This window comes from Cyprinodon variegatus, unplaced genomic scaffold, assembly GCF_000732505.1.
Source record: "Cyprinodon variegatus isolate N-32 unplaced genomic scaffold, C_variegatus-1.0 Scaffold268, whole genome shotgun sequence".
Classification (NCBI taxonomy): Eukaryota; Metazoa; Chordata; class Actinopteri; order Cyprinodontiformes; family Cyprinodontidae; genus Cyprinodon; species Cyprinodon variegatus.
Window position 1 is genome coordinate 796,911 of NW_015150721.1, and position 12,302 is coordinate 809,212.

The following is a 12,302-nucleotide window of genomic DNA, read 5'->3' on the forward strand; positions in this document are numbered from 1 at the left end:
AAAGTCAGAATTCTGAGATTATACTCTGAATTCTGAGGAAAAAAAAGTCAGAATTCTGAGAATAAATGAGAATTCTAAGATCAAAGTCAGAATTCTGAGATTATAGTCTGAATTCTGAGAAAAAAGTCAGAATTCTGAGATTATAGTCTGAATTCTGAGAAAAAAGTCAGAATTCTGAGATTAAAGTCAGAATTCTAAGATCAAAGTCAGAATTCTGAGATTAAAGTCAGAATTCTAAGATCAAATTCAGAATTCTGAGATTCAAGTCGGAATTCTGAAATGAAAGTCAGAATTCAGAGAAAAAAGTCAGAATTCTGAGATTAAAGTCAGAATACTGAATTTTTTCCCATATTAAACTAAACTAAAATTTTAAGATCAGTTAACATTTTTTTTATTTTTTCAGTTGCACTAATCTTCTTCCGTACATATTTGATTTCTTCAAACGTGCACATTTTTGTGTAGTCAAAATGTGTAGAAATAGGCCTACATGTTTTTTATTTTTATGTATAGTAAATGAATGAGTCAAATATAATAATAATGACTCAAAGATATAATGTACAATATTATAGGCGTGTAATCGGCATCGGCCAATAGCTTTAAAAGTAAATATGGGACACCACCAATACAACTTTCCAATAGGCCTATATAAAGACAGTAGCTGCATTTCCATTACAAATGCACTCATTACTATGTTGATATTCTGCTAATTTTGAAAAAATGCATAGTTCTGCAGCTGCAGTATTTCCCTTAAAGAAAAATATAATAAAAATTGCATAAGAATATGCTTGTTTCTATTGCGAAAAATTATTTTTATTGCAGTTTTGCAAATTATAGAAATTTTGTTACAACCGGAAAACAATTTCATTGAAACATAAAAAAAAAATGTTATTGAAAAACTTGTTTTTCACAATTGCATTGTTTTGATTTACCAAATTTGTGTTTGTGATAACAGTTTGTTCAATTTGATGGTTAATGGAAATGCAGCTGCCATTCTTGAAAGCAAATGCTTATGGATTGTGGCTGCACACCAGTGGGTCACGTACACCTGAATGATTCATGACTTTGCCAAGGGGAGATCCTGAAGTAAAACTGTCAGTGGTTTATATGTTGTTGTTTTTTTTAACAGATAACCAAACTAATATTTAAAACTACTGCACAGGACATGAGGGAGAAAACTACATAGTGTCTGTAAGAGGGTGTAATAAAAAAAAACTATCAGTAATCAGCTAGTTGAGTTGTAAAACTCAGTTCTTGAGCATCTCTAGCTCAAATTTGATGTTTAATTGATTATTTATGGTTGTTTTGGTATTTAATTTTTTTTTGTATCTCTATTAATCTGGGCCAGTTCATCCCTTTGCCAATTCAGTCTTGTTAGTGGACAACAAACATTCATTTTGGGTGATGTCATTGTTTTCATTATATTTCATCCAGCTGCAGAGTCTCCCTTTGATCCTCACCCAAAATCTTGAATGGACTTTGCTTTACAAACCAGTCAAGCTCTAGGCTTAAACCGATCAATTGTTGCTTTTTTCTTCAATGCTTTTAATCATCAGAGACATGTTCCTGTAAGCAACTTCATTTTCTGGTTTGTAGCACTGAAATAAATACTTCAACACAATATTCAAATGTATGGCTTCTAGATAATACTTGCAGCAGTATCAAAATGCAATATTTTCTGATTTCTAATTTTCAGATGATTTTCTGCCAAAAAATAATGAAAACAAAAACGATTACATTATTTAAACACAAAAGCAATAAAAACATGTTTGTATTTAAATAAAAATAATATTACCTACCTGCTTAAAGGTTGGTATTTTCAAAGATAATTGTAATCTTTTGAACAGCCTCATGAGAACGCCCCTTGTGATTTATTTAATAACGAATATAATAACAGATAATATTCCCATGCAGAAGTCTGTTTGATTGCATACCTTTGTTTCCAAATCTTTCCTTGAATGATCTTTGTTTTTTTTAAGGGGCAAGAAGTGAAATTAGATTTAATGTCTATCGATTACAAACCTACAGTGTCTTTACCCCGAATTGTTGGGTGTTTTGAAAAAAAAAAAAATCATTAAATGTTAAATTAGCAATAACACCAACATTTTAATATGATCTGCACTCAAGCATTATGAACATAAATTCAATTCAATTCAGTTTATTTCTATAGCGCCAGTTCACAACACGTCATCTCAAGGCACCAGATCATACAGTCAAATTGATTCAAAGTTTTCTATCTAAGGAAAAACAGTTGATTGCATCGACTCATTGACTCGAAGGCAATCCCTCACACTAAGCATGCTTGTAGCGACAGTGGAGAAGAAAAACTCCCTTTTAACAGGAAAAAACCTCCAGCAGAACCAGGCTCAGTGTGAACGGCCATCTGCCGAGGCCGACTTGGGTTCAAGGAGACAGAAGCAGAGATACAAAAAACAACTGTAAAATATCCAGGAAACACACAGCCAGGCAGACAAGCTCTGAGCCAGCTCCCATGTCAGAGGATGACGAGAGAAAATTCAGATTTAACTAACAGATTCTTCAGGGTGGGAGAAAAGAGATAGAATGAAGCAGAGTGAAGAAAAAGGGGTCCCTATGTCCTTCAGGTCTAAGCATATAGCAGCATAACTATAGAGATAGCTCAGGACTCAGATAGCTCAGGATTAACAAAACAACTCCAGGAATTCTGTAGATCATCAAACTGTAGTCAAAGTGCAAAGGAAGAAATAAAAATATTGTCTTTGTTTAAGCAGGGTTTCACTATATTTTATTGCATATTTTATTGCATATTTTGTTGCATATTTTGCAGACAGACTAATAGAAAGATTTCCCCCCAAACAAGTTCAGCAGACAGTTTTATTAGATGTTTGAAATTACTTAGCAATCTGTGATTGAGTTGGAAGAAGAAAATGGAAACAAGAACAAAACATGAATATATTCTGATATATCATCAGATTTTAGGGACATATTCAAGATGAGGACTTCATTTCATTAAATGTAGAGAATTTCACAGCTGATGATGGTCCTCTGCTCTTTGATATGGAATCAGTAAAATACATAAACAAATCCTATTACCAGTAAACAAGTTAATGCAATAAAGATAGGGTCTCTATTACTATTTCCTCAGCAGTACAAAAAAGCAAAGTCATGTTTTATAAAGCACATAAACAGAAGCCAGCAATAAATCTTAGACTAGTTAAACTGAATAAATATTGAAACACTTATTAACTACCATAACTTTACTTTAACTACTATATTTTTCACTCAATAAATTTACTTTTATTTGGCAAAAATAAAAAACATTAATGACAAGCAACCTTCCACTAAGATTAACTGGAACCCACTGATAATTCTTGGCATCTTTATACCACATTTTCCTACACTACGATGACAAAGTCATGAATGCATTTAGGAAAGCAACTTCAACTTCAGAGTGTTTACTTTTGGGGAGAGTTTAAATCCATCCAACTCCAGGAAAATTTTTTGGAAGACTTCAAAATTGTAGTGCAAAGTGGGATTGTATATCAGGTTAAGCGCATATATCAGTCCCATGAGCAGCAAGCAGGGTTTTGCAGTACTGTTGCACCCTGCCAAAATGACTGTCGTCAGGACTACCTCTTGCTCTGTGTGTGATCCTGTAACATCTGGACTCGGAGCAGAATCAGTCAGCTGCAGTGCACATTCGCCGTGCAGGCATTTCAAAACGCTACATTTTTAGAGTAAAGTTTATGTAGTATTTTTAGGTTTATGTTCAAACTGCTATTAAACATTTAAATAGTATAAGGAAATCTAAGTAAAACTTACTCTTCCTCCAATATGTTTGTATAACATTAATAAAATGTTTAATTTTACTTTAGAAACTTGTTAAAGATAGGCTCTGTGTAAGCACCCTGATGCCCTATCTTTCCACCTATCTTTAACAAACCCTAGTTTTTACTGAAGCTTAAAAATACAGAGTATAAAGAAAGATGAATACTCGAATAGAGTTTACTGCACCAAAAAGTCTCTTTTTTTAGTGTACTCACTCCTAATCTGATTCTTCAAATAAAATCTAATGTGACCATTTGCTTAGAGGTTTAATTCATAAAGCAAGCTTATATCTCTTCTTTGAAGGCCTCAGATTTGTTTCAGGGAACATTGAGGAACCAACAGCATCACAAAGACAAAGGAACAGAGCAAAAAATCTATATCTTTGTAACAGGCTTATATATATATATATATATATATATATATATATATATATATATATATATATATATATCTTTTCCCCTGATGTCTCCATGGTTCTGGTTTGTGTTACATTTTAAGTTGGACTTTTGGATTCCTGCCTCAGTTGTTTGTGAACATTCAATTAATGTCAGGACTTGCTTATGGTAGTTGACCCAAAAGCAGAGGCAGGAAGGCAGAAGTGGATTTCTTGTTTTGATTTAATGAAAGGTTTTACTGGAAACAGAGGCAGGTTATCCAAAAATCCAATTATGAAAACAAAGTCCAAAACAAACAGGAAATCAAGAATCTAAAGTCAAAACAAAGTCCAAAAATCACAAACATGAAAACAAGTCAAAACGAACCATAAACCATGGAGACATCAGTGGGCTCACAATCACAAGGAGGAAGGCTCAGAGAGACGAAGTTGGAGGAAGTTTGACAAAGATAGACGAGGACCCAGCAAAGAAGAACTGAACAGCAAGACTATTTATAGGAGACAGAAAACAAGAGAGGGCTAATGAGCAAACTGAGAGCAGGTGTGCACAGAGCAAGAGAGGAAAAGAGCTGGGGAAAAAGGAGAACATAAGAGGGCAGCAGAGAGCAACAAATAGAAACCAGAAAAACACAACAAAATAAGAGTTAAACCCTTTAAACTAGGAAACGAGTAAAGCAAAACTGGATACTCAAAAGAAAACATAACAGAACCAAGACTGAGACAGTAACTGAGAAAAACCCAAGGAACACAACAAAATCAAGAACTAAACCATAAAAATCTACAAAACAAAGAGCAAAGCAAAACTGAATATCAAAAGAAAAATATAACAGAAACAGAAACCTAACAATTACATCTTGAAGAAACTCACCTCCGCCTCCCTGCCTCTGCATCTGGAATGCAATTGAAAATTATTTGGCACAGCTGCTAACCTTCCAAGCCAGAGATTAACCAGGTGGGAGTAAATGCTAGTAAATGCTGATCCACTTTCGGATTTTTTGTTTTCTTTGTTGAAAACGTTATTTTCCTTCCACTTCACAAGACAAATAGGCAAAATTAGATAGTAAATGCAGAACTGTATAATAAAATGCATGTTTTTTTCTGTTTATAGGGATGAACAACCTGATATTATTATTTACCCATTAATTAGTTTTCTAAATTGTGGTGTAAAATGTTCACCTATCTGTCAAAGTTGTGGGGGAGATGTGAGATGGGGATTAGATGACTGACTCCTGCATCCTTGCTAAAAAAAAAACAAAAAAAAAAACGGGGATCTGTTTGATCTATTGAAGCATGTTTGGTAAAAATAACCAGCAGATCTCCAGATAATTTTATTTTTTTGTGGCAATTCTTCCAAACGATGTGGCAAAAAGGGGGTTAACGTCCAAAATGGCCACCGTACCCTCCTCCTCATCATCCTCAGCAGCAGCAGCAGCAGCAGCATCACCTCTGAAGCCCATCCCCTAGCGTCGGTCCGGGGATCGCTCCCTGCATGCGCATGGGCGGAGGAAGTGCCGCTGTGCGCTCTTATTTCTACGGGTAATTTGTCCTTTTTTTACGAAAATGGCGTCTGGTCAGGGAAGTGTAGGAGCTGTCACCGCTTTACAAAACCATGACTACCCCAGCGGCCCCCTTTGGAGCCCCGGTATCGGCCAGTACCCCCACCACCAGCAACAGCAGCAGCAGCACAGTGCGCGCAGCCTGGACCGCGCTCTGGAGGACGCAGCCAGCTCGGGGATCCTGAACCTGAGCGGCAGGAAACTGAGGGAGTACCCGGGGACCAACTACGACCTCACCGATACGACACAAGCAGGTTAGTCGTTGGTTGGGGAAAGGCTGGGGGGGCCGCAGATCCAAACCATAAACGCAACCTGCTCGCATTGTGCGTGAATCTCTGATGCGGGGCTCAGCCTCCAAAAGGATGAGGCGTAACTGACCTGCATAAAACCATAACATCCTGCTTGTTTTTACCGCCTCTGTCATATATAACACCTTTTTTTTTTTTTTTTTTTTTTGCACCTCTGCCTATTTTTCTCTCCTTGTCTTTTGACGTCAGTAGGTTTCATTATTTCTACCCTGGAGGCGCGTGAATGAGACAGCAGGCGCACCCAACAACAAGCAGCCAGTTGGATTTAAGACTCAGCTCATTTTGCACCAGGCAGCAAATTATGAATGAACCAAGTAGACACTGGCTGAACGCTGCTTATCCTTTGTGGGGAGCATGTGGCGCTGGAGTGAGTGCGTTTTTTGGGGAGGCAGACAAAAGAAGGGTACTGGGAGCCTCACCCCCTGGCTGCATGCATGCCTGTGCTGTTTTATGTCCATATATTTAACAATCTGTCAAACAGAAAGAGGGGGGTGTTGGTCTTCATGTTTTCCTTAGGCTCATTTAATGGTTTCTGTCTGAAAGGTGACCTTATAGTCAGTAGGTCAGTCACGTTCTCTCATGGCTGTGTACCTTACATACCAAGTTTTACTTGGCATTCTTGCTTTGCACTGGGTTTGTTTGCATGACACATGCAGACCCGGTTGGAATGAGATTACCATGGTATGATAACCTTGAGGGAAAAATACATGGATTTCATGGTTTGCATTGAAATATTAAGAACAATGGGTAGAATTTGATCTAATTGCCTCGACTTTCAAACAAGAAAGCAGATTCTATTCCTGGTAATGCTTTCTATAAGGAGAGACGGGCATGTGTATGGATAATTATCTCCCGATTGATTGTTCTATTGATTTTTCCTGTAGCTTATAACCTTTGCATTAAACATTTAAACAAACAAAAGTGAAAAAGCAGCGGAAGAAGGGTAAGGTTATTTTTTAAAAACAACCAATAGAATAAAAAGCAAAGGTAACTGTTTACTCTGAGTTTGGTTGAGAATTTTTACTCAAATTTTCTTAGTAAACTGTTTCTAATTTCAATGATGCAAAGAGAGAGAGATTAGGTAATATCTATTGGATTTAATGGCTGAGATCAAACCCATCATATCCATGTTGAAAGCAGCAGTGATTCAACCTACATCACCGGCCACATGGCTTTCCTGACAGTTCTCATACTGCTTACCCAACAGGGCTGCACAGTTGGTCTGAATGGAAACTGCTGACTTTTTCAAACAGAAAAAATAGGTAAACATGATTGTGACGGTTTATAAACAGTATGTTTCAGGATGCTGTTTTCTTGTTCCAAAAGGTTCTCTTTTTCTGAATGGCTCAGTAGAGCAGTCATTAGGATGGCCAACATGTTTGGGTACTCTTTAGATTTTTATTTTTCATTACCTGCTGTTATAAATAATGGTAGGATTTACCCTTTAGAATTTAGTTAAATTGCTAATTATTATGTAAAGCTAATTTTTAGAGACATTGTGTTTAACATCCACCAAAATCATTCCTTACAGTGAATAGATACATCAAGTTTTAAAACAACTATATCTCACTAGATTGGTGCCGCCTCACTTTTTATTTATTGCCTCTTTTTCATTTTGAAACAGTTTAATTTGTTTTCTTGAAAACGAGGGAAATTCTAGACTCCATGTTGGATCCAGCCATCAGATTGACTGTATGATCTAGTAAACGATAAAGTGCCTTGAGATGACATGTGTTGTGAATTGGCACTATAGAAATAAACTGAATTGAATTGAATTAGCAGTGCTCAGCAGCAACAAGTGTGGGAGGGGCATCCTGGCATTCACTCTGTGCTCTGTTCATTCACTAAAAGCTCCTCTTGCTTCACAGGTTGCTGCAACATCCTAAGTAAAAGTACTTTAAAATCAGTTTTCTGTTTTGATTTTTAAACTCTTTTTCTTTGTATCATTGGATTAATTGAATTATTGGTTATTAAATCCCATCAGCCCTGATTGGTAGATATTTAAATCTTCTGCGACTCATTGTTTTCGGACTCAGAAATAGTTTGCATCCAAGAGATTAAGAATCAACCCGTGCTATAATTAATGACATTTGATGGACAGAATGTAGTAAATATACATCTTTTTTAATACTAACTGTGTGAAACAAAGCATTGCCAGTCTTTGTCCTCATTATGAGATGCTGGATCTTACAGGCAAAATCTCGTCCTCTGATGTGTCCACCTGCCATATGGCAGCACTTTATCATCAGCAGCTCATGCTTCTGACAGCCCCTTGCCTGCGTTAGACCTCCAGGGACTTCATAGTGGCACGTTTTTATTTTTTTAATTAAACTGACTCATTTTAAGTCATAGGAAGCGTCAGAAGCTATAAAACAAACGCTTTATGATTAAAAAAAAAAAAAAAAATATATATATATATATATATATATATATATATATATATATTGGTGGCCTTTTAATTGATTGACTTGTTGAAAGAATTTCCTTACCTTTAGATTATAATAATTTTCTTAGTTTCTGTTAAGACTGAGAACATCTTCACATGCTTGCAGAGCTAAATTCATTTCACCTAACAAGCTGGATGCTTTGTTAATGGAAAATCACACTGTAACAATCAGCAGATCTGTTATCTCCAGAGCGTTGTGTTTTCCACGTATGAAAATCAGACTTTCCTTTCATGCCAGTAAAATCCTTTACTTTTCATGGAGACTAATCCAGTAACAGAGCGAACTGCTGTGTTTTCACTTCCTTTTCATGTCTGCATAGCGGTAGTCTGAATAAAGGGTTGTGCGAGAGGGAAGTTAAACTTTCAGTTGTGCAACTACAACTACAAGCATCTCATTCCTGCCTTTCAGACTGACTGATTAAAGAAGCTCTTTCAGATTTAATCTGAGACCTTATTATGTAAATTTCTGCTTTGTTTCTGCAGCTTCTGCTGGTTTCCTTAAAAAAACGAGCAACATGTCTGCTGAACCCCTCCTACCATCATGTGTTTTGTTTCACTTTAAACCATGGCTGTTTTAGCATCTAACAAGTGACCTCCATATGACGGCGTATCAACAAGAGCAGGGAGGCTCCATAACACAAGGGTGTCTGTTTGCAGGGTTGCTGCCGGCAGTTTGTCTCCACTCGGTTTGTTTTCCCATGAGAAAAAGTGACAGCTCTGTGCGACGCTGCCCTCACCTTGTGCATTACTGCAGGACACCAACACACAAAACTGGTCCAATATTTGGGTTAATAGAAGAGGCGAACGCTGCCTTGATTAAGCTTTCTACACTATGGAAATTCCCTGTTGTCTTTGCTACATCAATGTGTTTAGTATTGCAATAAAGAGGGATAAATATGGGCAATATAACTAGTTGGATAGACTTTCACTGACCTAGATAAAACTTGATATGAAAAGCCCAGATGCTATAAGTTATATAGAGGGAGCTCTCTGTGAGATTACAACAACAACAAAAAGTTGCACACCAAGCAACTGTCGGGGGATTGAGATGAAGGAAAAGATAAAACAGTTAAGGAAATGTAGGTTAATCTGAATCACTATCTTTATCCTAATATTCAGCTATGATTTTTAATTACATAGTTTCCTGATATCATGCATACCTAAGAGATAGATACTCATTTATCTCTGAGGTTAGATAAGTATTAGAAATTTGCCTGTTTAACTTTGCAAAGCAGCCCTATTCTGGTCAGAATGGATGGAGAGAATCTGTGGGGTGATGCTGGATGCAGGAGTTTTCCCTGCAACTGAAGGGTTGTCAGTTCAAGCCCGCACTCTGGCTTTCAGTGTTGTTTTATCTTTGCATTGCCTACTGATGATGCTCAGAGGCCCAGTGGTTGGTGCTTGTGTATGACAGCCTTGCCTCTGTCAGTGAGCCCCAGGGCATCTGTGGCTAAAATGTAGATATCAATTCAGCCTGTGAGTGTGTGCGTGAATGGGTGAATAACTGAATGTTGTGTAAAGTGCTTTGGTCAAGTCTCCTGACTTGAGAGGCTAAATAATCACAATGTTTACACATCTGTAAAATAGTGTTCAAGTATTTGCCACAAATGTTTAATTGACCTAGACTATGCCATTCCAGCACACGAATTATGTACTGATAAACCATTGCAGTTTTGCCCTAAGATTGTTTTTTTCTGCAGGAAGGGGGTCCTCTGGTTCAGACTTTTTAAGGGATTCTTACTAGTTTTATTTCAGAAATATCCTTTATTTAAGGTGTGTGTTTGGCTGCAGCCTCGAGACTTCCTTTGTCATAGTGCTCATCTCATGGCACTCATCTAATTCTTAACTTATGGTTAACTTACAGGTACATGGTAAAATCATGGTAAAATCATTTGACACTTTTAAAATGTATATGCCAGTAGTTGCATACAACAGTTTTATGCCAAATTATGTCGGCCTGTTGGCACAGTATTTACTATTTTTCTCTTTTAACTTTGTTTTTGCTCAATTTTTCAGTAGATATAGCCTTTTTTGTTTGCATTTATAACAACATCATATGACTAGGATTTTATCACTGCGCAAGTCTACCTTTTAGGCATTATAGGTGAGCGAGTGTTGAACACCTTATATAGTTGCAAAGAAAAGAAAAGTCCAAGTTCAGTGTTAAAAGGCTAAAGAAGATATTTGATTCCAAGAGAGAGATAAAAGTCAAGTTGCACTGGGAAAACAGTTTGACCGTTGGAGTATACTAAAGTTGGAGTGAAAGCTCAGGAAGCCTTCTGATGTTGCTGCAAAGTTAATGGACACGTCAGTGTGTCCTCTCTAGCAGTGTTACTGGTGTTAGCAATGCTTTTAAGCTCTATCCTCTGAGACAATACAGCACAGTCAGCACGATCGGGACTTATTTAGTAGGTGCCAATATCTGGCTTTCTGGTAGTTCAGCAGTACTGCTGGTAGATGATGCCAGGTCTGTTTATCTGCTCATTGCCCAGTGCTCAATTTTAATCAAGGCTCAAAAAGGACTATCAAAACACTATCAGGAAAGATGCTTGGCATTTATAGACCTATTATATCATAAACAACTGGATTTTGGCCTGTTTGGTATACATGTAGGCATACATTGTGACAATGGACCTTTAAGCCACACCCCAATCCTTTTAGCTTTTTAGAAAGGTAAGAGGTGTCAGTTTATAATTGTTTCTCTAGCGTTCTATCCTCTATCTAGTTACAAAATAATTATGGTGGTAGGTTTAGCCCATTAGACTTGCTAAATTATGATTATGACATAGCAGACTGGTGAGGAGAAAGTGCAACAGCACCTTCTTGAATCAAAATATAGGACGGGTCACAGAATTTGACGTTACAGTGGACGTTTGATCACTTGAGAAAAAGACAAGTGATGAAATATAAGAAATATGATGTTTTATTTTGAATTGAAGAGCACAGGGGCGTGGCTTAAGATCAGCAGATGAGTGTCATGAGGTGAGCGACTAATACGGGTTTTTGAAGGCTGATGCAGGTTATTTGACATCAGTCTAATAGTTTTCCAGATATGTGCTGCAGATTTCTCTGGGTCAATTCTTTAGGCTGATATTGATCTTTCTTCCTAATCTACATAATAAAAAAGGACAAAATGATAACAAATGTTGGAACAGTCTCAGTTTAAACAGAAAGGAAACATTTATTGACAAATCAAAGAAAACTTATTAACCATGGATGGCAAATTAAGAATGCAAACAATGCATGCTCTTTAATTTATCTCAATACATGGCTGCTGAATGCACTAATGAATCGGCAAATGCATGCACATATTGCTGATACCAGGAAAAAAAAACACAAGTATTGGCTAAAAATATCAGTCTATCTCTAATCTCCAGGCTGCAGCCATACAGTCTCCTTTATTTGACCACATCCATTATTTCTAACCATAAGTTTAGATTTCATAGCTAATGTCTAATCTCTAGTTAAAGTTGCCTTAATCGAAATGCACACTTCTAAAGCATTATTTTATTTATCCAATACATCATTTTGAGTTGGTCTATATATAACACATAACCTCAATAGAACGTTAAAGTTCATGATCATTAGACACATTTTTAAACATAATGTAAAAAAGGGGAAAGGGTATGACTACTTTAAAAAGGCTCTGTATGTTTGCCTTCCTCATGCAGGAGGAGGTGCACAGTTGTAGATTAATGGATTAATGCACAATTAATAGCTAACTTACTGCAAAGTCTAGAGAAACTGTTAAAAAGTATGTTTAGAAAAGTATTTAGTTAAAAAATGGGCCAGGA

The 12,302-nt window shown here is 36.7% G+C and overlaps 1 protein-coding gene across 1 annotated transcript in view; it reads left to right on the forward strand.

The window, feature by feature from the left end:
• Positions 1-5,661: 5,661 nt before the first annotated feature.
• The window catches only part of lrch2 (leucine-rich repeats and calponin homology (CH) domain containing 2), a 70,730-nt gene continuing 64,089 nt past the window's right edge, over positions 5,662-12,302 (forward strand). Inside the window, exon 1 of the mRNA XM_015382881.1 lies at positions 5,662-6,008. Coding sequence (XP_015238367.1) covers positions 5,759-6,008 — 250 coding nt within the window. The 5' untranslated portion in view covers positions 5,662-5,758. The remainder of the gene's footprint in view (positions 6,009-12,302) is intronic.